Source organism: Aegilops tauschii, chromosome 7, assembly GCF_002575655.3.
Source record: "Aegilops tauschii subsp. strangulata cultivar AL8/78 chromosome 7, Aet v6.0, whole genome shotgun sequence".
Classification (NCBI taxonomy): Eukaryota; Viridiplantae; Streptophyta; class Magnoliopsida; order Poales; family Poaceae; genus Aegilops; species Aegilops tauschii.
This window is the reverse complement of record NC_053041.3, coordinates 602,706,276-602,734,074: the sequence shown is the minus strand read 5'-3', so window position 1 is coordinate 602,734,074 and position 27,799 is coordinate 602,706,276. Positions and strand designations below refer to the sequence as shown.

The following is a 27,799-nucleotide window of genomic DNA, read 5'->3' as shown; positions in this document are numbered from 1 at the left end:
ACAACCGGGACTAAGGGGGGGGGGACGGGCTTTAGTCCCGACCCTTTTGTCTCGGTTCCAGAACCGGGACTAAAGGCCCGTTTTCTGCTAGTGCTTGACCGACGGCGGCGACGCTCCATGCATCGTTCTCCTTCTTGTAGAGGGAACGAGATCCATCCCCTGCCTTCCTCCTCTGCACTACCAGGAAAAGGGCTATAGCTAATATGGACATAAATGGCGCACCAGGGCACAGTGCGCCATTACTAGTTTTAACTAGTAATGGCGCACCACACGCTCTGTGCGCCACTACTAACAATTTTTTTTATTTTTTTTACAAAACTAGTAATGGTGCACCTGTGTAAAGTGCGCCAAACTAGTAATGGCGCACCACATCCACGGTGCGCCACTATTAACAAATTTTTTTATTGCAAAACTAGTAATGGCGCACCACGTAACAGGTGCGCCATTAGTAACCAGGGTTACTAATGGCGCATTTTTAGGTGGTGCGCCATTAGTAACCTGAGACCAGCTAGATATTTTGGACAGCACCTACCACACTCACTTTCCCCACTTCATTCTCTCCACCTCCTCCTCCAAGCTTGTCTCGGCTGCCTCCTCCTCCTCACCTCATTTGCACCATAGATTCACCCAAATTAAGTGGTTAAATTACCTTTTTTTGATAGGCAAGTAAGGGGAAAGCTTTCTTTATGTTGTAGATCTACTTTTTTCTCCCTCCAACAACGTGCACATGCACTTTTTATGGCCTAGCTAGATCTACGTGCGTTTGTGGTGTTGCATATGTTTGTGGTGTTGCATATATGTTTGTGTTTGCAGGTACCGGTATTTGAAATGCGATAGTTGCCAATATTTTGCCGGAATGTTGATTCATTTCCGTTTCGGCGAGAATTTGGCACTATGCATTTTTTTGTCCTATTTTTAGGCAAAGTCATGCCAAATTTTTTCTTGGTTCTATAATATCTTTTTGCTCTACCCCGCAGGCGACCATGGTCCGCACAATGACCGAAGGCATCGTGAATAGGTTTTTGAGCTCCGCGAAGGCCGAGATGCTTCAAAAGAACGAGACGGAGATAAGATGTCCGTGTCGAAGATGCAAGCTGAAGAGCCTTATTGCGGACCCGGATTCCGGACAGGTGGGGGACCACCTGCTCTTGCGTGGTTTCATGGATGGCTATCGGTGGCAAGGTGATGAAGATGACTATGAAGTCGTCCATGGGGGTCGGGCAAGAAATGAGGAAGGGCAGCAAGACAACCACGGCGAGGGCGGGCAAGAAGACGAAGAATCTCCAGGACATGATCACGATGGTGATGTAGTACACAGTCATCATGTAGAAGATGCCGGACATGATGAGGAAGAAGATCAAGACGAAGGGCATGATAATGAAGATGAAGATGCCGGAGCAGACGACGATGGACCATCGATGGGCTGGGTGCAGGACCCTCATATTCAAGAGCTGCTTCTCAAGCAGACGGATAACGCAAGAGCTGCCGCTCGAGAGAAAGCCAAGCTGGATCAACTGGAGATAGACGCGGTTACTCCATTGTATGAAGGATGCAGGCCCGAGGATACCCGTCTGAAAGTAACGCTCATGGCTCTGGAGATGAAGGTAAAACACAAAATGACCGACGCATGCTTCGACGAGAACATGTCATTCTGGCACGAACATCTTCCCAAGGGGAACAAGTGCCCGACCAGTTTCGAGGAGGCGAAGAAAATCGTGTGTCCTCTGGATTTACCGCACGTGAAATACCATGTGTGCATGAACAATTGCATCATTTATTGGTACGAGCACGCGGAGTCTACCATATGTCCGGTGTGCGGCATCACTCGATACAAGAAGAGGAAGAAAGCTCCTCGAAAAGTGGTGTGGTACTTTCCGATCACTCCTCGTCTGCAGCGGTATTTCGCGGACCCTAAGCTAGCAAAGCTCCTGCGTTGGCACGCGGATAGGGAGGAGAAGAAGCGAGAAGATGACGGAAATGATCCAGAGATAAATAAAAAAGACAAGATGCTGAGTCACCCTAAGGATACGAGCCAGTGGCAAGCGTTGAACTTCGAACACCCAGAATTTGGGGACGATCCAAGGAACATCGTGCTGGGCGCGAGCACCGATGGAGTCAATTCGTTTGGCGGCCAGAGAAGCACACATAGCACCTGGCCTGTGTTTGTGTGGATGTACAACCTTCCCCCCTGGTTGTGCATGAAGAGGAAGTACATTCACATGAGTATGCTAATTGAAGGGCCGAAACAACCAGGGAACGGCATCAATCTGTATCTGGGGCTGCTGAAAGAGGAGCTAGACACGCTGTGGAAAACGCCAGCCAATACGTGGGACACCGCAGAGAAAGAATATTTCCCTATGAGAGCTGCACTGCTCACGACGGTGCACGACTATCTCGGTTACGGATATCTCACGGGGCAGGTGGTCCACGGATTTTCTGGATGCGTCAGGTGCATGGATGACACAACGTATCGCCAGCTAGATAGAGATCCCGGGTCTTCGAAAACCGTGTTCATGAGACATCGAAGGTGGCTTCGTGACGATGACCCATGGAGAAAATGCAAGGATATGTTCGATGGTGAAACCGAACCCCGAAGACGCCCGCGTACGAGGAGCGGCGAGGAAATAGACGAGCTGTTGAAAAATTGGAAAGATTGCCCACTGCCGGGAAAGAAGCAAAAGGCGCCAGAGCCAGGAAAGAAGCGAAAGGCGCCAGAGCCGCTGCTGAAGGTATGGAAAACGAGGTCTGTTTTCTGGGACTTGCCGTACTGGAAGATCCACCGCGTGCCTCACAGCCTTGATGTCATGCATATCACGAAGAACGTGTGTGAGAGTCTGCTTGGTACCCTGCTCAACATGCCAGAGAGGACCAAAGATGGGCCGAAAGCAAGGGCAGACTTGAAATCAATGGGCATCAGGGAGGAGCTTCACGCTAATGATGATGATGAGGCGCAACAGGACACGGAAAGTCGTCGCAAAGGCAAAAAGGCCAAGAAGATCAGAAATGACTACCCTCCCGCGTGCTTCACTCTAAGTCAGGAGGAGATCGAGCAGTTTTTCACCTGCCTCGTAGGAGTAAAACTTCCTTACGGTTACGCAGGGAAGATAAGCAGATAGCTAGACTCAGCGAAGCAGAAGTTCAGCGGGATGAAGTCTCACGACTGCCACGTGCTGATGATGCAGATACTTCCAGTTGCAATCCGTGGGATCATGGATGCGCACGTCCGTGAAACGCTATTTGGCCTATGCAACTTTTTCGACGTCATCTCTCGGAAGTCGGTTGGCATGAGGCAACTCAGAAGGCTACAGGAAGAGATCATGGTGATACCATGCGAGCTTGAGATGTACTTCCCACCCGTATTCTTCGATGTTATGGTGCGTCTGCTGGTCCATATCGTGGAGGATATCATCCAACTCGGGCCGACATTCCTGCACAGCATGATGCCGTTCGAAAGGATGAATGGTGTCATCAAAGGATACGTTCGCAACAGGGCACGTCCAGATGGAAGCATAGCCAAGGGCTTTCTGACCGAAGAGTGCATCTCCTACTGCACGAATTATCTAGGCATCGAGAACCCCGTTGGTCTGCTCGTCAACAGGCACCTCGGCAGGCTCGCTGGATGGGGTCACCGCGAGGGTTGCCGCGAAATGCATGTCGACTTCGAGGGTCGACTCGCCGACTTTGAAAGAGCAAACCTAGTCGCGCTACAACACATAGACGTGGTCGATCCTTGGGTGGTAGAGCACAAAACCTTTATTGAGAAGACGTACAATGACCGAGGCCAATAGAGGACGGACGGAGATATAATCAAAGAGCACAACTCATGTTCCACATGTTGGTTCAAGGAGAAGTTTATGTCGTACCCTTTACATGAGGATTCTTCCGCGGAAGAAAAACTCATATTCGCCTTGTCACAGGGCGCCGAGCACAACCTGATGACCTATGAGGCGTACGATATCAACGGCTACACATTCTACACCGAGGACACGGACATGAAGAGCGATGGTTATCAGAACTCCGGGGTAACGATGGAATCCTACACCGGTAACGACAAGGACAGATACTACGGAAGGATCGAGGAGATCTGGGAGCTGAGCTACGCTGGAGAGAAGGTCCCGATGTTCCGTGTCAGATGGGCCAAGGGCGTCATAAAAGAAGAACGGTATTTCACCACCATGGTTATACCCGAAGCCAAATCCAAGACCGCGGGCGCAAACGTCACCGCGAAAAATGAGCCATGGGTACTGGCTTCCCAAGTGGACCAATGCTTCTTCATTACCGACCCGTCAAAGCCCAGTCGTGTTGTCGTGAGGAGAGGCAAAAGGAAGATCATCGGAATGGATGGAGTCGCCAATGAGCAAGACTTCGAAAAGTACGGCGACCCGAAGATGGAACATGACGACGACGATGAAGTGCCATACACCACAAGAAGAAGCAGGACCACCCTACCTAAATGACATCCGTTCAACAGAAGAACTCCATTTGCGAAAAAGAAGGGCAAGAAGATTGTGAAAAGATATCTAGCTAAGATCGATTGTAGTAGTCTTCATTTCTCGATTGTATTTCGACATATGGAAATGAGCGGCACTTTTTGAATTCATGAATATTTTGAAATCTGATGATATTTTTTCATATTCATAAATGTTTTCTAAAAAATTATTAGATGCAACTAAAAATCCAAAAAAAATCAAATAACAAATTTGATGATATTTTTTCATATTCATATTTTTTCATAAATGTTTTGAAATCTGATGATATTTTTCCACATTCATAAATGTTTTCAAATTTGATCGTCATTTTCTAAAATATTATTAGATGCAACTAAAAATCCAAAAAAGAAACAGTTAGTAATGGCGCACCAGGGGAGGGTGCGCCATTGCTATGAAGGTATTTATGGCGCACCCGAACGAGGTGCGCCATTGATATAAATTTTTTTATTTATATTTATTCTTGTATTTTATTTTTCTGTGTTCTTTTTCCTGCTTAAATTTCATGGACACTTTTTAAATTTTTATTTATATTTATTCTTGTATTTTTGAATTTCATGGCACTTTTTAAATTTTTATTTACCAATTCACAAATGAATGCAACTAAAAATCCAATTTTTTTTTTACTAATGGCGCACCGCTAGGTGGTGCGCCATTGCTATCCAAAAAAAAGTTACTAATAGCGCACCGCTAGGTGGTGCGCCATTGCTATCCCTCCCCACACTAAAATCCCCAATCCCCGATCCCCAATCTCACATCTCTCTCACCCCCCCACTGCGCGCCGCTGCCCCGACCCACTACGCCGCCGCCCCTACGTGCGCCGCCGCCCCCGTGCCCCCGCCGCCTCCCTCTCCCCATCCTCCCCTTCCGCCCCCGACCCCACCCCGACGCGTCTCCGTCTCCACGCCGTCGAGCACCGAAGCAAGCCGGAGAAGTCCAGCACGAGCGTCTACGTCGTCTCTGTCGGATACGTCGACGAACCGGACCGGAGCCGAGCCGAGGAGCACCGCGAACCCGCCACCGAGCCCTTCTTCCACCTCGGATTCCGCCGCCTCTCCTTCAAGTCCGGCCGGCCTGCTGCTCCTAATCCACCGCCGGGCCTTCGTGTGCCTCCGCGGTGAGCTCCCCTCGCTTCCCCTCTTATGTTTCCCCTCGTCCCGAGCGTTGTAGACCCCTCGTGCACCCGCTCGCATGCGCGTACCGCCCGCGCTGGACGCGTCCACCCTGCCGCTCCCGAACTATTTGGAAACTTTCAGAAAGTTTCAGAAATTGACATGTTTTAGAAACTTTCAGAAATTGCCATGGCAATTGCTCCAGAAATTCGCCATGACAAGTACTCTTAGCAATTCTATCCATCGCAAACTACTCATAGCAAATACTACCATGGCAACTACTACAGAATTTGCCATGGCAATTACTCCAGAATTTGGCCATGTCAAAAACTCGTAGAGATTCTATCCATGGCAACTACTCATAGCAAAGTCTGCCATGGCAACTTTCATAAAAACATTCAGTTTGCCATGGTACTTGAAATAAGTTTGACATGTTGTGGAAATTTCAGAATTTGCCATGTTTTACATTTGCCGTGTTTTTAGCTAAGAGCAATCCTACATTTGCCATGTGACCATGGTCCCAAGATTTGCCATGGCAAAAGATTGTAGCTGTGTAAACAAAAAAAAAGTGTGATAGCTCAAAAAATGAGATCTGAACCTACTACAAAAAAATTCAGTTATGTATCAAGGTGGCAAAATGTTTGTTTGTTCTGTAAAATAGCATGGCAAATTTTTATCTAAGAGTTTGTTCTATTTGTATTTATCTAAAGATTAGCATGGCAATTTTCTACATGGCACAATCTTTCGGCATGGCAAAATATAGGATGATAGCATCCTAATTTTTTCATATGGCAAAAATGAAGAAAAGCATCAACTTATACCTGAGGAAAAAAATCTGAAGCTAGTGACAGCGCAGTGGCCACGCTTCTACTCTCCCTATATAAGCATTGACACATTGGCACTCTTTTGATCAGACAATAGCATTAATTGGTGGAGACTGTTTAATACCGGGGTCCTGTTGTTTTAGTTCATGACAGCTCTTGCGTTTGGTATTGTTGACTTATGTCTCTACCCGCGACTCTGTTTTGCATACGGGCTGTTTTGTTGTTTGTTCGATCGAAAGAAAAAATGTATCTGATCCACCATTGCTTGTACTAGTTTGTCAAGAATACAGGTCTGTATAGCACAGAGAGCACCACAAGTTAAACACCTCAATCTGTTAGTATTTGTGTGCATTTTCTCACATTCTTCTTGTATCTGATCCAGTATTGCTTGTAGTGGTTTGTCCAAAATGTTGAATGATACTGCCTGGAGATGCATATATTGTTTCACCTCTTCACAGGCCAACGTATTTTCCATGTTGTGATGGAGGCCTTTTTTTCAACACTGGGCTTTGCCACCTGTTGTTTGTCTTGTAAATAGCATTGGACAGAGATTTAAGCAAGTAGCACATTGCCTTGTCCACCTGGGATAATGATTTTGCAGGTACCCCGAGAGGCCCTTGAGTTTGCCGGAATGTCGATTAACTTCCGTTCCGGCAAATTCGGGTACTCCATATGTCCTATTTTCAGCAAAGGTCATGCTGAAATTTTCCGTGAATTTTAGCATGACTTTGCTAAAAATAGGACATATGGGGTACTTGCGACTAATGCATGGGCCGGGGTATCTTAGTACTTAATTAAGTAGGATCAACTGCCTCTTGTGTTATACATATAGAAGTGTGATATCAACTCATAGTTATTACTAATGTCAGTTGCTCGTCATCGATAAACCCTAATCTGGTAGGATGACCTACTAAAAAAGCCCATACCACATATTCTATTTGGATGGCCCTGCTAACCCTTGACCATAAATACTTGAGATGGATGTAGCAGGCTTAAAGAAAGAAATGTTTTTAGGCCAACTCCACTGGGCCTGGCTGAAAATGCACAAGTGTGCATGACTAACAATATTCTATTGTAAAGCTAAACAGGAAAGAGGAACCACTCATCCTAACCAGTTGCTCTCAAAATTACCACTTCACTTCTTACTACTGAAAATCTTAGACCATCTCCATTCACCAATAGCTCAAACCAGTTCGAAGGGCGTGTTTTCACCATACTGTGGATTATCTTATTGGACCGAACAGATATTTGCAGAAGTAACTTCCTATTCACCTAAAGGCATGAATTATCCAAATCTTGATTCATCCTCATTAAAGATTTCCATCTGAATGGATTCATCCTCATTAAAGGCTTTTAGGGTGCCTCGGCGTCGATAAACCCTAAATGATAAAACCTTAGCTTTTAGGGTGCCTCGGCATCGATAAACCCTAAATGATGAAAACTTAACTTAGCATTTAGGGTGCCTCGGCATCGATAAACCCTTAGCTTGTTCATTCTGTAGATTTCCAAAATTCAGTTTTGTACCGCACATCGAAGCCAACTTTTTGGCAACATTCCTCGAGAATTAGGTTATTTGGTCAACTTAGAGATCTTGTTCCTTGACAATAACCAACTTTTTGACCAAACTTTTTTCCTATTTAGAGCAAAACATGGCCCGCAACGATGAGGCCGGCGGTTCGGGCAAGGCATTCTGGGAGCTGTCCCAGGAGATGGAGGAAGAACCTCACCGCTATGAGGACGCCGCAGAAGACACCGACCCCGACTACACAACCCCTAGTGGCGTCGGGGATGACACCACTGATGGTGCCGCCGAGGACACTGATGATGGCAGCGCATGCACAGATGGCAGCCAACCGAAGAGGCAACGGAAGGACCGGCGCCCGAACGTGCTCGGCACCGTCAAGGAGGAATTTACTGAAGTGTCCTCCGAGGGGCATCCAACGGCGCCCAAAGAAATAGTCAAGGGGTACGCGGGACAGCTCGGGTGCATTCTCTGGAGCACCGTCTCGATCAACACCGAGAACCTAAGGCATCGTGACCGAGGGAATTTGCGCAACCTCCTCTTCACGAAGCTGCACGAACGATACAAGTTCCCCGGTGACTTCGCAAACACACGCCTCTCAGGGAATAAAGTGAACAGTGCCGCCCGCACGAAGATGAGCACGGCCCTGGCTACTTGGAGAGCCGCGGTGAAGAGCATGATTGAAAAAGGTGATAGTTATGAGAAGATCAAGGAGAAAAATCCTTCGATCAGCGAAGATGACTACCGGGAGTTCAAGATCAAGTGCGAGAGCAACGCATCAACGGAATCAAGTCAGTGGGGGAAAGATATGCGGGACTTGAACTTAGGGGTCCACAAACTCGGTCCCGGCGGTTACAGAGTGGCGGAACCTATATGGGGCAAGGAGGACGCGGAGCGTGCCGAGCAAGGCCTACCGCCCCTCTTCGAGAAATACCGTGACAAGCAGACCAGGAACTATGTCAGGGCCCGGTACAAGATTGACCCGGTAACCAAGGAGAGCTTACCACGGATCCGAAGACCAAGGCGCTTGAGCGTGTTCTGGTAAGGAATACACCCCCGCGTAATTAGCTCCATATGGTTGCATTCTAATTAATGAAGCCAAATTTCTAAATGGTTCACGTTCCTTCCGTAGGACAATGAAAGCAGTAGCGCGGGGTCGTCTCAGAGCTCCCCTTTCGACACCCCTTTAAATAGGGCGTTGAACGTAATGAAAAACAAGGATAAGCTCAGTAAGCCGTCGTCAGCTGGTCGTGTGGCCGGCAAAGGCTTGTCCACGAAATGGTCGGAATACTATACCGCTGGGCGAAAGGAGAGAAAGACCAGCTCGGAAAGCCAGGAGCGCGAGGTTCAACAACTCAAGGCACAAGTGGCGCGGATTCCGGAGATGGTCGAAGAGCAAGTGCGAGACCAACTGGGAGCGACGATCACCGCCATTATACCTACCTTGGTTTCTTGGCTGTAGGCGTGGATGGCGGGCGGCCAACAGGGGCCGCCCCCGATTCCCAGCTTCACGGGAAGCAACTCGCGCAACGCGCCGGCAGCGTCATTGGTGTCTCCGGCGGAGGCGGCATTGGTGTCTCCCGCGGCGGCGCCATTGGTGTCTCCGGCGGAGGCGGCATTGGTGTCTCCCGCGGCGGCGCCGGCATTGCAGCTTAATGCACCCGTGTGTGGGAAGAATACGCCGGCCGGCACCTCGGCAGCAAGCGGCCCCTCCGTCAATTGCACGCCCGCCGTTGGCGGTGCCTCGACATTAGCCGAGCTCGACGCCATCACGGTAACTAATTAAGCCTCTCGGCCGATGACTTCATCTCCTTGCCTTTGACTGGGCATCCCTGACTCCCTACATGTTTTCGCAGGGCGCCGCCGACATTCCATGCACTCTCCTGCACTTCGTGGACAGCGAGTTGATCGATGTCGCCAAAGCCAGAATCGTTCAACCGGGCAACCGCCTGTTCCACGGTAATCCGATGCCACCCAACGTGTATAGGGTTCAACTGGTTCGGGTGCTGCGGGGATGCAACGACTTGTTACCTCCGTTTCGACCCTCTGGGGCCGACGAAGATGATGTGATGACCTTCAGCGCCTGCTTAAGCTGGCCCCTGCTTCCGCCGAAGAGCCAGATTCATTTGGGGGCGGGGGACACCACTCCACAGACAACACCGCCAGTCGTGCCGGCGCCAAGCCATGGCAAGACCGCCGCAACGCTACCGGACATGCCGGACATGCGTATGGCACATGATCCGGACATGCATATGGCACATGATCCGGACGACGACGATGACAGTACATTTACGAACGTCGATAAGTACTTCAACGAACATGGGTACGGTGACGAATTCTTGGGGCCTCCTTCTCAAGAACCCAACCCTGCAAAAGACGATCTAGCTGGTACCGCGGAGAAACCCAATTGCAACAGGCATCGTCTGGCGTTCAGTTTTCAGGAGACGCCTCCAGCTGCCGCCTTCACCGAGCCTCAGATAGCCGAGGTGCGAAATATTATCAGCCCCAACACACTCAAGAAGGCGGTCTCTGAGCAGAACTCGATCCCATTGCAGCAGAAGAAGAAGGGACGGAAAAGAAAGACTAACAAGGGTGCGAGCCAGCCGGCACCGAGTACGATCCGTGCTCAGGACGGGCCACCTTCACCTAAGGATATCTCGAGGAGGGTGCATGTGGTGGGTAGGCCGATGCTACCGACTAATCTGCTCAATGCTGCAACCGGTGCTATGCGGAGTCTGCATGACAGTGTTCTTTCTTTGGAGAAGCGGCGTCTCTCCGAGAATGATGTGGCATACCCGGTTTTCGTGGCCAAGGTGCCAGAGGGCAAGGGCTTTGTGGATAGCGCCATCGGGGGTACGATCGTCCTGCGGTTTGATGACATCTTCGCTATGTTTAACCTTCATCCGCTGCACTACACCTTCGTTCGGCTATTTTCGCTGAGTATGGAGATGCGGATCATTAGAGACAAGACCCCGGACATCGTGATAGTCGACCCCTTCTACATGCGTGCCAAGATCTTGGGCAGCGCTGGGGACCGGCAAGTCGCGAGTTCATACCTCAAAGGCATCATTCTGGCAAACCCAGATAAGGATAACTTTCTCGTGCCTTACTTTTCCGAGTAAGTCATCCCCTCACCGCCCCGTAACATATGATTTCTTAGATTTCGATCGTTCTTTTTTTTCTAACATTCCGTATTTTGTGCAGTGACACACATTGCACACTCATCCTCTTAAGCCCAAAATATTTCATGGCCACGTATTTCGACTCGGACCGTCAGTCGAAGAAAGACTACACAACTATCAAGAAAGTTCTTGATGATGTTCTCCCCGGCTACGCCAGATCTGGAGGCACCTTCAGCAGGCCAATTCGTAGGTACGGCAAGCACGTGTTCACCCACAATACAACGTTCCCCTGCGTCAAGCAGCCGCCTGGCGGTCAGAAGGATGCCTACTACGCCCTCCATCACATGCGGGCGATCGTACGGGACCATAATCACCTTCTGCTACCAAATAATCTCAAAGATTGGGCCGCATGCTTGTCGGCAATCCAGGACGCGGACATCAGACAAGAATTCTTTCGCATCCAGTCGGAGTTTGCGGAAATCATCCATCAAGATGTCCTTCGTACCTCGGGGCAGTTCTACCTCAGATATGAACCGTCCAACAGTGAGAAAGAAACAACGCTAGAAATGCAGGCTGACAACGCCCGCGATTTCATGACCATCACGACAGACGGCGGCTTCATCCACGCTCCGGTCCCTGAGTCGAGTCGAAAGTAGTGATGCTATGTAGTTCTGAAATATCGATTAGCTCATGTTGTAATTAAACTTTAATGAACTTATATGTCTCTTTGGTTTGGACAGCCGCTCAACTTATATGTCATCGATGCTATTTATTAGTAGGACCATGAATCGTGCTATTAATGTCTTGCTTTTCTTTTCCGATCCTTTTGTTGCATACTTATATATTGCTTATGTATTGTCTATAAATTGCTACTAACGTTTTGTTTGGCTAGTGCATAGAGATGCCGTCGTATGTCGTGTACAAGGGTAAGGTTCCCGGAGTCTATGACGACTGGGAGAAGTGTCGGAGACAGGTTCACCGTTTCAGCGGTAACAGTTACAAAGGGTACACCAGTAGGGCGGAGGCGGAAGCTAGAGACGCGCGCTATCTAGCGGGAGAGAGGAGGGAGCGGAGGAGGAACCAGATGAAGACCAGTTTTATCGCGATGATGCTAATCGTGATGACCGCAACTCTCTTCTATGTGATGGTAGTTTAGATGATCGATATCGACTTGTAATGTGAAGACAAACTCGCTACTCGCGGTCTCGAGACTTGTAATGTTCTAACTTTGTTCGGTTTTTTGAATTCGGAGACTAATATGATGAATTGTATTCGGAGACTAATCTTCTATTGTATTCGATAAATCTGCTGTTTATATGTTGTGCTGTTTATATTCTGTGCAGTAATATATTTTGTAACCTGTGCAAATATCAGAAAAGAAAAAAAATTCCTAATATTCATACTAGTGGCGCACCACACAGCACTTTTAATGGCGCACTGCAATAAACACACTAGTGGCGCACTGCAATAAACACACTAGTGGCGCACTATCTAGTAGTGCGCCATTAGTAACCCAGAGCACAAGATAAATATGGCCCCCTGGGAGGCATAGTAATGACGCACCGTTTGACATACTAATGGCGCACTCCCTGGTGTGCCACTACTGTCTGGTATACTAATGGCACACCAGGGGTGTGCCATTAGTATTAGTTATTAATGGTGTGATGATAATGGCGCACCTGTAGTGCGCCATTAATGATCAAAACAGGTGCGCCACTAATTAGCATTTTCCTAGTAGTGCTGTGTCCGACCTGAAACCTCTAAATTTGTCGACGACACTCTGGTGTGTTTTTTCTCCTTGAAGACAATGCGTTGGGACTTTGGAGTGGTGGTTGGGGATTTGACATGGGTGTTGGGTTGACAGTGTCTGCAATTTTGATCTCGTTCAGCAGCTTGCGGTGAGTGTCATGGTATTTGTCGTGGTGATGATGTCAGCAGTTTTGCTTCACGAGGTGAGGCCATCATGGTTATTGTCCTCTCCCTGGCACCTTATTGGTCATGTTCTTGCATGCTCGGAGTGAGCACTTCCGCCTGCCGACAATGCGGCATCCTCTGATCGATGGTGCGGGAGGGCAGAGATCCTTCCTGGGAGGCAGAGACGGTTGGTGGTGCAACCGTGGTTGGCCTCATGGGAGTTGACAGTGCAGAGTCTACCTCCGGTGGCAGGCAGCTCCCTGTCTTAGTCTCATCAATGGCATGATCTCTGGTTCGCTGAGGGCTCGAAGGCTCAAGTTTGTTCTTGGTACATTCAAAGCCTGCTAACTGTTCTTTAGCATCCTGTATCTTTTGTCATTCTTTTTTGGATTACTTTTTGTAATGCTTACTTGTTGCCTTATATATAAAACGGGGCAAAACCTTTTCGATAAGAAAAAAGATCTAAGAAATGTGCAGGTTTGTTTGGATGCCCAAAACTTCAGCATTATCCCAATATAGACACCACACCACTACGGCGCGACAGGCAAACACCATCCCATAAGAACTGGCACGTCACTCGCGGTCTTCATGGTGATCCTGTCACGATCTTTGCTAGAATTTGCAGTCACATGCATACCTGGTGATAGCATACCAAGACACCTAGCTTGGGACCCCTACCTCGAGATATGCCGGATTTAGCACCGACATCAGAGCTAAAGAATAATCACGTTAGTAGTCGTCTAATCTGAATCATAATGTACGTTAGCCGCCCGTTGAATTTAAATGGTTTGGACATGCCATGTAACTAGCCAGGCGCTCGAAGAAAAAAACACAAACCCCACAGTTGCTCGGCTAAATAGAATTAATACATTTTATAACTAAATAGAATTGGACTAATACTCCTAAATATAATATGTACTATATGGCACCACTGTTCTTGTTAGTATAAAGATATGTTTTCGCAAAAAAGAGAGTATAAACTTATGTTTTAGCTGTCGAGCATGACACGGCCTAAGCTAATTACAGCTAAGCTCACGATCAATTGTTGGATCTCACAGCTCACACTGATCATGGAGGATCTTAAACTAGCTAGAGCTAAGAAAATAAGTACCTGCTAGCAGCCATCTAATCTGGATCATATCATAATGCATGCTTAGCAGCCGCATGAATTTGAATTACTTTGCCATGTGAAATAACTAGCCAACCGCACAAAAAGAAAAAAAAAATGCCAGATCCACAATTGCTCAGCTCAATAGAATGAATACATTTTTGCTAGAATCGTTCTACATAGAACACACACTTATATATCTAACTGATTTATCTGTGTAGCATATCTAGCTAGCTGTCCTACTCTACATCCCATCATATTTGTGTCCATTGGACAGCAGCCGCGTGATATACACATCATATGCTACAAAAACGAAGCTATGTATCGTCGTGTAAGCAATCAAGAATTCAAGATCAGGCACACCACCTTCCCAGCAAGTCAACTAGAATCAAGTGGCAGGACGAAAAATCCATGGAATCACCTCATCATGCGGGGCACGAGCACTAAACTACGTTAAACCAAGCCTAGCCGTATCTCCAAGCATTCCATCTGTCTCAATACTATATTCCCCAATATCGCTGGAGATCTCAACTCTAGTTTGCTCAATAACTGACGATCCATGCTTGCAGTTCACACTCTTATATTATTTAGTTCATTGCTTCTAGCTAGCCGTGCTAGAGCTGTCTATGACCCCTTAATAATTCTTCCCACGTGCTCCTCGAGCGTAAGATACTCCTTTGATTATTTAGAGCACATACATTTTCAGACGACATGATATATTGGTACCAAGTAATACCATAGAAAAATTGATTATCCAATCTCATATATAAGTTCGTTCCCGCAAAAAAACACTGCATTTTATGTCGTGTTATATAGCAAGTGTTGGTTAATAGCATCTTCAATGGCTCATGTTAGTCCTTGGTGATTTATCATATCGGATTTTTGACGATGACAAGCCGGGGAAGTTATTTCTTTATCAGGAAATGATCATACCACCAACACCCAAGGTTGTTATTTGTCAGCTAATAATAGCTTGTTTTAGATACTCCAATCTCTACTCCTATAAGAGATCTAGCTTGTTGTTGATGATGGTGGTTTGTTTGTCATCCATTATCTATTTTTCATTTGATCTGCATCTAACGAACGCAAGGTAAGCTCTGCTACTTTTGCACAAAGACCCAACCACTTAGATTCACACTTTGCAGAAAACCCCTTAGTCCCCCATCCACCTCATGCAAATGAAATAAGATGGATAAATTTTGGGTGAAATCTACCAAAAACGAGGGTGATGTTTTCTTCAAGTTTGTGAACATGTATTACTAGTCTATTTTGGATCTGCTACAGTTAATCACACTGACACTTTGCTAGTCAATGTCAAATTTCAACCATATCTAAAGTAGCATTTATTTTATGTTGGCCACCTTGAATTTGTCGTAGGCAGGCCCTTTCACATGGTTAATTCCAAAACGCAGGGAGGGACGGAAGAAAAAGCTGCCCAACTGAAAGCTACGGAGTATAGGCCAAAGAGTTTTTGGTCAACTGAGGCCCTGTTTGGTTCATAAGTCTTAGGACTTTTTTTAGTCCCAACTTATAAGTCCCAAGTCCCTAATAAATCCCTACTTGTTTGGTTCCTGGGACTTAACATGGACTAAAAGACCATATTACAACTATAAGTCCCTATAAGTTCCTCCTTGAGAGTCTTATTTCATAAGTTCCAAATGCCCACTTTAAGTCCCAATAAGTCCCTCCTGTTTTGTTTAGATGGGACTTAAAGGGGCTTATTTAAGTCCCTACACCAATAAGTCCCTGTAACCAAACACCCCCTGAATGTGCCGGCGGTGCTGGATTTAGTCCACATCCACACCACACACCTTAGCCGCCACTAATCCCCAAACAATGCTGCCCACATGGACATGGTAAAATACCCTCTCTTGAGCTTGCCAGTGAACACCAGATGCAGTAGCATCCAATCAAATCTCGGCAACTTGACCGAAAGTCCACTATACCAGCTACACCTTGCGTGTACTTGTCATCTCTCCAAATCTTTTGGTTGCCCCATTGGTCATAGCTGTCTCTCTCGGTCCATGAACTGCTTACCATCATGCCATGGCAAGAATACTAGGCAACTGGTACACACTAGTCGTCACGTCGCTATAAGTAGCAGCTTGCACTGGCGTTGTCCCTATCATTCTATCCTCGCAAAGAGAATAAGAAGATCTATCGAGCGGGCAAGAAGAAGAAGAGGAAATGGTCGGCGGCGAGGGGGCCGCGGCGGTGATGTGCACGCCGGCGTTCGCGGGGCGGGTGCTGCGCAGCCGGTGGTACGTGGTGTTCGCGTCCATGGTGGTGATGGCGGCGTCGGGGTCGACCTACATCTTCGCGCTCTACTCCAAGGAGCTGCGGTCGGTGCTGGGGTACAACCAGCAGACGCTCAACACGCTCGGCTTCTTCAAGGACCTGGGCACCAACGTCGGCGTCGTCTCCGGCCTGGTGCAGCAGGTGGCGCCCACGTGGGCCGTGCTCCTCATCGGCGCCGGCATGAACTTGGCGGGGTACCTCATGGTGTGGCTGGCGCTGACGGAGCGCACGGCGGCGCCGCCCGTGTGGCTCATGTGCATCTACATGTGCGTCGGCGCCAACGCGCTCACCTTCTCCAACACCGGCGCGCTCGTCGCCTGCGTCAAGAACTTCCCCGAGAGCCGCGGCATCGTCATCGGGCTGCTCAAGGGCTTCGTCGGCCTCAGCGGCGCCATCTACACGCAGCTCTACCTCGCCATCTACGGCGACGACGCCAAGTCCCTCGTCCTCCTCATCGCATGGCTCCCCGCCGCCGTCTACATCTTCTTCGTGCACACCATCCGCGTCCTGCCCTACCGGCGACGCGCCGAGGGCGACGAGCCCAACAGCAAGCCCTTCTTCTGCTTCCTCTACATCTCCATCGCGCTCGCCACCTACCTCCTCGTCATGATCGTGGTGCAGAAGCAGGTGCCCAGCTTCTCCCACGCCGCCTACGCCGTCGGCGCCACCGTACTCCTCCTCATCCTCTTCCTCCCCCTCGGCGTCGTCATCAAGGAGGAGTACGCCGCCGTCTCCCAGCTCGAGGAGTCTCTCCAGCACCCACCGGCAATCGCCGTCGAGGAACCAGTAGCATGCACGAAGAAAGAGGACGACGAGCCGTCGTGTGGTATGAAGGGCTGCCTCACCAACATGTTCAAGCCGCCGGCGCTGGGGGAGGACTACACCATCATGCAGGCGCTGGTGAGCGTGGAGATGCTGGTACTCTTCGTCGTGTCCGTGTTCGGCATCGGCGGCACGCTGACGGCCATCGACAACATGGCGCAGATCGGCCAGTCGTTGGGCTACCCGCACAAGAGCATCAACACCTTCGTCTCCCTCATCAGCATCTGGAACTACGCCGGCCGCGTCGGCGCCGGCTACATGTCCGAGTTCTTCGTCGCCCGCTACAGGTTCCCGCGCCCGCTCGCCCTCACCGCCGTGCTCCTCTTCTCCTGCGTCGGCCACCTCCTCATCGCCTTCGGCGTCCCACAGTCCCTCTACGCCGCGTCGGTGATCCTCGGCTTCTGCTTCGGCGCCCAGTGGCCGCTCCTCTTCTCCATCATCTCCGAGGTCTTCGGCCTCAAGTACTACTCCACGCTCTTCAACTTCGGCTCCGCCGCCAGCCCCATCGGCGCCTACGTGCTCAACGTGCGCATCGCCGGCCGCATGTACGACGCCGAGGCCGCCAGGCAGCACGGCGGGCACGCCGCCGCCGCGGTCGGCGACAAGATCTGCAAGGGGGTGCTGTGCTTCAAGCACGCCTTCCTCATCATCACCGGGGTCACGCTCGCCGGCGCGCTCGTCTCGCTCGTGCTCGTGTGGAGGACCAGAAACTTCTACAAGGGTGACATCTACGCCAAGTTCAAGGTGGCGCCCGTCGTCGCACCCGCCGATTATCATGGAGGGGAAACGGTGGAGGGCACCGTCGTTACAGAGGAGGACGAGGCCAAGAAGCAGGGCAAGAACAAGAAACTGCAGGAGGTCAACGATGACGAATTCAAGTGATGACTAACTAATTTCGTTCGATTAAAACAATACTTAATCAGTTTAGAGAAGATGTGGATGAACTGTACTGTAGTTTTCTGATGTTACTCATTGTCAAATTATTAATGTGGTAATTAATACGGTTTCCAACTTTCCACGGCAAAGACTCTTCTTAGTATGGTACGACCAGGCATGCATGTGACTGCAAATAATTCTAGCAAAGATCGTGACAGGATCATCATGAAGATCGTGACAGGATCATCGTGAAGATCGGTATGGCAAAATGATTTCAAAATATCATTTCTGACGCATTGATTTTTTTCTCACAACTTCTATGAATGTCATTCTAGTATGAATGTTTGCAAGTGCTCAAAACATATATTCGTTAATGTTTTTTTTTACTTTTTAGATTTTACTGTTCATCCTAGCTTATTTCAGCTTGAACTAATAAACATAGCGTCCCCTAGCATGAGGTATCCTGAGTGGAAGAGCGAATGGAAGAGGGCTCTGGTGCTTGTTGTTGCTTGCAGTTGCCGTCTCCTCGTCACCCGCACCATTGTCGGACATGGTTTCTTTGGAGGTTGCATTAATGGTGTTACCTGCCACACCGCCACTTAGCCTTGTGCTCAACCTTTGACGGAAAGATGCGCGTGTATGGGTAGGCATGTAGTTTCCTGGCGAATCCTATATATTATTTAGTAATTTCTATATATCTACATGCCATATCATTAAAGGCCTACCACAGACAGGCATGGGAAAAATATATTATTGATTGATCTCATGCAAACATTCCACCTCACTACACGTCACATCATCAAAGGTGCACTACATGCACCGGAAAAAGTTTTTCATTATATTACGCCACTTATATTCAATAATTATTTTGAACTATACAAAATAAATTACTATATCTAATGTGTATTTTTTGTTTTAGTTCATATAATATCAGTACAAATATTCATGTTTCATAGAATCAAATTTCTCAAAATATATTGCAACTGATTCCCGTTGCAACGCGTGGGGTGTCATCTAGTTCTCCATGTTATGTGTTCTCTACATCGCATTCTGAGACAACCAAGCAGAACGCACGTCGGACACGGCGGAAAGTTGACGGGCTTGTTGACAACAGCAATTATACCCTCTTAGGTGAAGGGTATGTTTTAATCCTAACTATTGATTCAATTAAGAGGGACGTACTGAAGTGAAACCCAAAAATCAAAGGTCATGATGGCATTGCGTGGTATCTATCCTGTTGTGTCAAATTTTGAATGTTCAATAAGTTTCTTACGCTCGACGAGCACGTGGGAATAGTTATTTAGGGGTCAGCTCTAGCCAAGCTAGCGAGAAGTACCGACCTAAATAATACTACAACCGTGTGATCAAACTGCAAGCATGGATACCATCAATTATTGAGCAAACAGGAATTGAGATCTCCAACGGCATTGGGGATAGAATACTGAGTTAGAACGAATGCTTGGGAGATATGATTATAGGTTGGTTTATCATAGTTTAATGCTCCGTGCTTTACATGATGTATTTTATGTCCAGCCACTTGATTCTCTTTGACTTGGGAAGGTGGTGTGCCTGATCTTGATTGGCGGCACGACGATACAACTTCATTTTGTAGGAGTTTCTGTAGTTGTACGATGGTACCTTGTCCGATGAACAAGCGATGAAACATATCAAGTGTGACAGCTATGTGATGATACACAGATAAATTTATCAGTCAGATATTAGCGTAAGTTATAGGTAGAACATTTTTATTCACCCACAAAATGTACCTTTTCTATTCAGCTGGCAATTGTGTGGATGGCTAGTGTCTTCACATGGCACAAGAATTTAAATCGAGGCGGCGGCTAAGCTACATTATGATTCAGATTTGATGGCCGCTAGCAAGTTTATTCCTTAGCTCTAGATCACCCCTTCAGAAAAAAAAAGATTCTCGATTATCACCATACGTGAGCTGTGAGATACAACATTTGATCGTGAACTTAGTCGTAATTAGCTTAGACTGTGTCATTTTTTTTTAAAAGGAGGATGACCCCCGGCCTCTGCATCTGGGAGATGCATGCGGCCACTTTATTGATTATTCTCGAGGACCGTACAAAGTATTACAACAATGTGTCTGAATCCACCATCTTGGCAACATATGCCGCTACTCCTATCCAATATGATGAGGGGGTGCTAGCTGGGCCACTACCCAAACCACTCACCTAAGCCTAACATCAAAAGCCGGAAGCCGAAACTCATTCGGAAGCCCCAGCCGAGCCACATACCGGGTCTGGGGCACAATCCGGTCAGACGCACTCGTGTGTCGTCGCCGCCATCTTCCACAGGTCCGTCTTCAGATCATATTGAGGCTTCTACCTTGTCTGGCCACTCTGCCATCGACGTCCCCATGACGCCAGACAGCTTCCTCCTCCTACACGAGTCCATCTCCGCGCATCAGACGCCGAGTCTCCACAGCACCATGCCGCCGAGATCCGCCATCATCAATGTGAAAGATGAAGCACCGCTCCACCAAAGTCGCCATCCTCTAGTCCCTTGATCCCGTGAACACCTCCAAGACTGACGCCCCCGAGAGGAAACGACACAAAATAGCGCCGCCGTCATCTAATCTACTGATCTAGGGTTTCCCTCGGAGATAGCAGATGGTGGCCTTAAACTTCTCCTCGGCGATGCCTTCAAGAAGGGAATGCCGCATAACAGCGCCGTCACCGCCGGCCTTGGCAGCTAGCCAAAGGCAGGTTTTCACCCAGATCTGTTCGAAGAGCCTCCATCAAGCATCGCGTGCACGGATCGCCTAGCACCGGGCCATGGTGCCTCGCCAGATCCAAGATCAGCACCGCCACCACAGCCCGCTGTCCACCTCGCGCCGCTCGAAGAAGACACCACCCGGAGCGCCGGATGGCCGCTGCCACGAGCACGCCACGCCCACCGGATGGCCGCTGCCACGAGCTTAGACTGTGTCATGGGCCGGCAATATCTTTGCCATCTATTATTTTTCTGATTGAAATTCTTATTCAAAGTACATGCACTTATAAGTCAGTAGTTTGTCTTAATTTTTGTTTATTATATTATATCACATAAGAATTATTATTATCTGTGTTGTATTTTCTCTCCATAAAAATCAAACATGATCTTAGAGAATTAATTAGAACTTAGACAAGCACGCCAAGCCCAAAAGAAGTATTAGAATATAATGTATAAAGATTTAAATATATTACATCTTTTCATTTAGAGAAGTATTGCATTAAGTCATAAAACTTCTACTGATGGTGAAAACTGAAAAGTATAGTCCTATAATATATGTAATCTATGCGCCAAACTGTACTTTGATGGATCTTTAAATGTCATATACACATATGGCTTTAGTTTATATGGATAACCGGCCAATTGTTCATTTCGCAAAAAAAAAACACCCGGCCAATTGTTCATCATCGAGACTGTTCTTATTGTATTTGCTTCTATTTTTCTTAGAGAATATGCAATTTGCTTCTATTTCCATCCACAAATATATCAATCATATATAATAATTCTATTTACTCATAGTATATATTAAGCCTACTAACCCGAGTAATTGTACAGTTGGTGGCTTTTCTCTTCTTGTTTTTTCAATTCACATCGCAAAAAAGAGAAAGAAGAAGAAAAAAATCAGGTGGCGGCTAACATACATTATGATTGAGACTATATGGCTGCTAGCGGGTTTATTAGCTCTAGCTAAATCAATGAACACTCCTTAACAACAAAGATACTCGACAATCACTTTGAGCTACTAGATCCAGCATTTGACCATCAACTTGGTTGTAATTACCTTAGATCATTCATGCTCGCCAGCTTAAATGTACATCTTTACTAGCTAGAATAGCCATGGAGCTAAATCCAATAGATCTCGGGTAGGGGGTTCCGAGCTGGTGATCTTAGCTTGATGGAAATAGGACGAACAAGAGATACGATGCTTACCTAGGTTTGGGCTCTCTCGAAGAGGTAAAACCCTACGTCCTGCTTTTATTGTATTGATTGTGTTGAAGTACAATATACATGATGATCTACCTCGAGACCATATGTATCTAACTTAACCCTATGGACTAAAACCCCTGGGCTTATATAGGGACTGGTGGTACCTAGGGTTACATGTATGTTGGTTACATCTAGGGATAAGCTTGCCGATGATTTGAACATATCTAGAAGTGTGCGCCAAGTACGTCAAGGGTCATGGTAAGTATGGCTCATTCTTTTGTTGTCTGGGGGTCCTCGGTCCAGCCCATAATTGGTAGGCCGACGTGGCTAGCATCCGCTACGGGTGCACTGTGCCAGCAGGTGGGCGGCACTTAGCAGCTGCGCGGGTTGCTTACCTGCGCTACTGCTATTGGGCTTAGCAGTAGCGCGTGCCCTGGACCAACGCTAATACTATGGGTGCCTTATCAAATTTCCTCCCCGCGCCCGACCATCTCCCTCCCCTCACTCCTCATTGCCTCACTCTGCCTCTGCCACCGTTGCATTACCGTCGCCGCATTGCCACTGCCGTACTCCCTCCTCCTTCCTCGGTATGCCGCGACCCTCCTCCCTCCTCCTCGCACCGCCCTCCTTTCTCCTCCTCCGACCGCGCTCTTGATACGTCCGTCGTATCTATAATTTTTGATTGTTTCATGCCAATATTATACAACTTTCACATACTTTTGGTAACATTTTATATGATTTATTGGACTAACCTATTGATCCAGTGCCCAGTGCCAGTTCCTGTTTGTTGCATATTTTTTGTTTCGTAAAATATCCATATCAAACGAAGTCCAAATGCGATAAAAATTTACGGAGAATTATTTTGAAATATTTATGATTTTTGGAAATTGAAATCAACGCAAACAGAGGCCCACAGCCCCCACAAGACACCAGGGCGCGCCCCAGGGCCCTGGCGCGCCGTGGTGGGTTGTGGTCACCTAGTACGATAGTTGGAGTTCTATTTCGGGCGCAAGGAAACTTATATTCGCAAACAAATCATGTTAAAATCTCGGCGCAATCAGAGTTACGGATCTCCGGAAATATAAGAAACAATTTTCGGCCAAAAAACAGGAACACGGAACAGAAGAGAATAGAGAGGGAGATCCGGTCTCGGAGGGGCTCCTGCCCCTCCGCCGCCATGGAGGCCATGGACTAGAGGGGGAACCCTCCTCCCATTTAGGGGGGAGGCCAAGGAAGAAGAAGAAGGAGGGGGGGGGGGGGGGGGGGGGGGGCTCTCTCCCCCTCTCTCCCGGTGGTGCCGGAGTGCCGCCGGAGCAAGGATCGTGACGGCTTCTCATTGTATGGGCGCATGTAATCATCGAACAGGCAGCTTCTCATCGTAACTGACTATGCCAACAGGTGTAAAGCCTTGTTTAAATACCAATCTGATGATCAATGAAAGATGCAAGTTCATTACTTCAATTACATCTCGTTTTTCATTCAACACTTAGAATCCTCCACCGTCAATTCAGAGGGTTGTAGAAATCAGATCTTCCTGCATAACGAGTCATTGGTAATATTTTTTTTGATTTGACACATATTTATGGATTTACCACTGGGAGGTAGGTCTTATTTATTTTAGAGCTTGCATAGGTTTCTAGAATTTTTTGCCGACTCGACACTGCGTCTACGACCGAAGAAGACTCCTTGGCTTCGTGGTGCGTGGTATTTGATGGGTTGTGGTAGGTAGACTAGTGAGGCTTGCAATGCGAATTGCCTGGTGGTACACACCTGATGTGTGCTCAATCTGCTTAGCACGAATAACCCAAACAGCAACTGACAAGATTTGTTTTAAGGTTGCTCACCACATACACCATGCGATCAGCAACCCAGAATATGAAATACAACTTTCCCTCAAAAAAATGATAATATATGACACCATGAGCTTGCTTTTGGAAACATCCTACTAAGAACACCCACCATACCCTGTTAATCTATGAGTTGCTTTGATTAGTTAATGCGGCCGAAAGCCAAAGTGGCTACCAAGTTGCATTCCACGTTATCATTTTTTTGGCGGGAAAGATATATTTCACATTGTCGGTTGCTGTTTGGGTTACTCGAGATCTCAGACACCGCACCGACGTCTAGTGCTTGGCAACGACTGTGGAAACTCTATACAAATGTAACATTTGCTATGCAGCTTCCACAGTTTCTGGTGCAGTCCGCGTCTGTTGGAGGATTGCAAGGAACTGAGGAAGCAGGGGCTAACGCGGTGCCCTAAAAAAGTTTTACAGCGCTGAAATGGTATTTTTTGCGCGCGGGAGGTTTACCAGACACACAAAAACACGGCGCCTAACCCGGCAGCCGCACATGCAGTAGCCCGCGTGCACAAGCCGGCGCCCCAAATTTGCAGCCCCGCAGCCCGCATGCGCTACATTTATAGTTTCGTTTTTGTGCGTGGTGCCGTGGTCTATTTTACAGCTTCTATTGGAGCGCTGTTTTTGATCGCGCACCCTATATAGGAATCTTTTGCACCGCGCGGCTTATATAACGCGTTTGTTAAAGATGCTCTTACTCCAGCGCCCAGCTCTCAGCTGAAGCTGAAAAGGAATGCAGAAGCCAAGCGTGGACGGGCAGTCCCTGCTCGGACCCGCGGAGCGGGAGGAGCATGCGGCAGCGGCGTCGGAGGCGAAGCGGCTGCTGCTGCTGGCCGGGCCGCTGGTGGCGAGTGGCATCGTCCGGTGCGCGCTGCAGCTGGTGTCGGTGATGTTCGTGGGCCACCTCGGCGAGCTCCCCCTCGCCGGCGCCTCGCTCGCCACCTCCCTCGCCAACGTCACTGGCTTCAGCCTGCTGGTGGGCATGGCGAGCGCGCTGGACACGCTGTGCGGGCAGGCGTTCGGTGCGCGGCGGTACGGCCTCCTCGGCGTCTACAAGCAGCGGGCGATGCTGGTGCTGGCGGTCTCCTGCGTCCCCGTCGCCCTCGTCTGGGCCAGCACCGCCCGGATCCTCCTGCTCCTCGGCCAGGACCCGGCCATCGCCGCCGAGGCCGGCGCCTACGCGCGGTGGCTCATCCCGGCCCTCGTCCCGTACGTCCCTCTGGTGTGCCACATCCGGTTCTTGCAGACACAGAGCATCGTCGTGCCGGTCATGGCCAGCTCCGCCGTCACCTCGCTCAGCCACATCCTTGTGTGCTGGGCGCTGGTGTATAAGGCGGGCATGGGCAGCAAAGGCGCGGCGCTGGCCACCGCCGTCTCCTACTCCACGAACCTGGCCATGCTGTCCTTGTACACGCGGCTGTCCGGCGCCTGCAGGGGGACGTGGACTGGGTTCTCCATGGAGGCCTTCAAGGAGCTGCGCCAGTTCGCGGAGCTCGCCGTGCCGTCCGCCATGATGGTTTGGTGAGACCGTGAGACAAAACCCTCAAAAAATCTTCTTAATCATCGGAAGCATGTATACCTGCCCTCAATGAAATTCTGCTGGTAATACTTTTTCGAATGTGCAGCCTGGAATGGTGGTCGTTTGAACTGCTTGTGCTGCTGTCTGGCCTTCTGCCTAATCCTAAGCTTGAAACCTCGGTATTGTCGATATGGTAATAATATCCAACCAAGACACCTTTTTGCATTTCCACAATTCACCATTTTTTTGCCTTTCCCTTCTTTTCTAAGTTGTGCATTACTGAATTCTGCAGTCTTAATACCGGCGCTCTCATGTTCATGGTGCCATCCGGTCTCTGCGCAGCCATAAGGTGCAGTGAAACTCACAAACAAACATGTGGAGTGCTGAATATATGCTGATTTGTGTCTCTGATTTTCCTCCTGCATATACAATACAGCACACGCGTTTCCAATGAACTTGGCGCCGGTAGGCCTCAGGCAGCGAGGCTGGCAACCAGAGTGGTCGTGTGCATGGCCATGCTTACAGGCTCAGTGATCTCCATCACCATGATTTTTCTACGCAAATCCTGGGGTTACATGTACAGCAACGAAGAGGAAGTAGTCACATACATTGCCAGGATGATCCCTGTCCTCGCCATATCTTTCTTCGTAGATGGAATACACACTTCTCTTTCAGGCACGAGCTAGCCAGCATGACTGAAATTCACACATTGTCGTGTATTTAGAGCAATCTGGAACATGGGTGGCATGATCTTTTTCTTGACATCGCAGGTGTGCTATACGGATGTGGTGAGCAGAAGATCGGGGCACGTGTCAACCTCACTGCGTTCTACTTGGCGGGCGTCCCCTTGGCCATCTTGCTTGCATTCGTCCTGCATTTGAACGGAATGGTATGTACTATGTCAGCATGAACTTAAACATTTCACTGGGAAACCACAGGAATATGCCTGAAAGAACGAAATTGTTGTGGCTCCAAACCAATAGGGGCTTTGGCTCGGCATCGTTTGCGGCAGCCTCACCAAGCTTGTGTTGCTCGTGTGGATCGTACTTTCTATAAACTGGGAGAATGAGGTAAGAACTTGCAATTTGCGCAGCATCATAGAATTTTCCTTCTCACAGCAATACAATACGTGATCCCTCTTGTTGTGTTTCCTATTTGATTTCAGTCAATTAAGGCAAAAGACATGGTGTTAGGAACTTCTCTTCCGGTTGCATGAAGATCCTTCGGCAGGCCGGAAACTTGTTGATGTGTGTGTAGATAGGCCAATTTGCTTCGAGGGGCGGGAGATAATGTGAATATTGTGGGCTAAGATTAGGATGTGACCAGCACCACTTGATATTGTCAATTATCTTCCTCTTGGTTTTTGATGAGTGATATTGTTAATAATTTTGAAATCACTTTTCCTTCGGTACCCCCCCCCCCCCCCCCGGCCCCCCTCCCCCCCTAAACACATTGACAGCTGAGATCTCTCAAATATTTATTTTTGCGGGAAATCACAAAGGAGCTCCTAGGGTCACCAGCCATCAGATTGCTGATCAAGGACGAGGGTTCAGAGTCCAGCCAACACTCGGTCACCATCAACGAGCTGGCACGCTTCACACATACATGGGCCGGGAAATTAGTAGACATGTTTACATGTTGAATAACAAAAAAAATCAAAAAACAAAGCATGCCCTCCAATCTCTACAAGTAAAGGAGCCACAACCGAACGAGAATTGCGGCGAGTGTTCGAGAGATTCACAATCTCCAGGCAGTCGGTTTCCAATATCACATGTGAGAATCATCGCAAGCAGGCAAAGAGGACCCCCTCCCTTAGTGATAAGGCTTCGGCAATGACGGGGTCTGTAACATCCATATGTGGCTGACACCATGAAGCGAGCAACAATGTAGTTGATCGAGCTACACCACCGGCACCAGCGAGTCCTGCTCCGGAGTTTATTGCACCATCAACATGTATCTTGATAAACCCAATACCAGGGGGTCGCCAGACGTGACCTGGCAGTACAACCGCTTGTGCAATATGGATATCTAGCAAAGCCAAGTCGTCTCTTATGCGATGAACAGAGAACACCGGATCAACATGCTCCTTCTCATGCGTCCATCGATTCCGTGAATGCCAAATATCCCACATCACCGATACAATCTTTGCTCTAACTTGATACGTGAACCGATCATCACATAAAATAACTCTCGCCCAAGTGGTAGGATGCAGCCTTGGAAGACGGAAGTCGAACCATGTTTGTGCTTCATCCCAAAATTTGCATGCATGGGAGCAAGTGACCAATGCATGCATGAGGTCCTCCTCTCTAGCCAGACAAACATTGCAACGGCTAAGAGGTTTAATATGTTTATGCTTTAGGGTAGCTTCATCAGGGAGAATTCCACGTAGTACTC

At 48.4% G+C, this 27,799-nt stretch overlaps 2 protein-coding genes across 2 annotated transcripts; both read left to right on the top strand.

Moving 5' to 3' along the window:
* The first annotated feature begins 16,143 nt into the window (after window positions 1-16,143).
* On the top strand, window positions 16,144-18,234 carry LOC109732012 (protein NUCLEAR FUSION DEFECTIVE 4). The gene has a single exon (XM_020291200.4). It carries the CDS (start codon window positions 16,277-16,279, stop codon window positions 18,089-18,091), a length of 1,815 nt encoding a protein of 604 aa, XP_020146789.1. The 5' UTR covers window positions 16,144-16,276; the 3' UTR covers window positions 18,092-18,234.
* Window positions 18,235-24,543: 6,309 nt separating this feature from the next.
* LOC109732002 (protein DETOXIFICATION 16-like) lies at window positions 24,544-26,766 on the top strand. Its single transcript, XM_020291187.4, has 7 exons — window positions 24,544-25,407; window positions 25,512-25,598; window positions 25,698-25,754; window positions 25,842-26,080; window positions 26,176-26,294; window positions 26,389-26,475; window positions 26,571-26,766. The coding sequence occupies exons 1-7, from the start codon at window positions 24,620-24,622 to the stop codon at window positions 26,619-26,621; spliced, it is 1,428 nt and encodes a 475-aa protein (XP_020146776.1). The 5' UTR covers window positions 24,544-24,619; the 3' UTR covers window positions 26,622-26,766.
* Window positions 26,767-27,799: the final 1,033 nt, after the last annotated feature.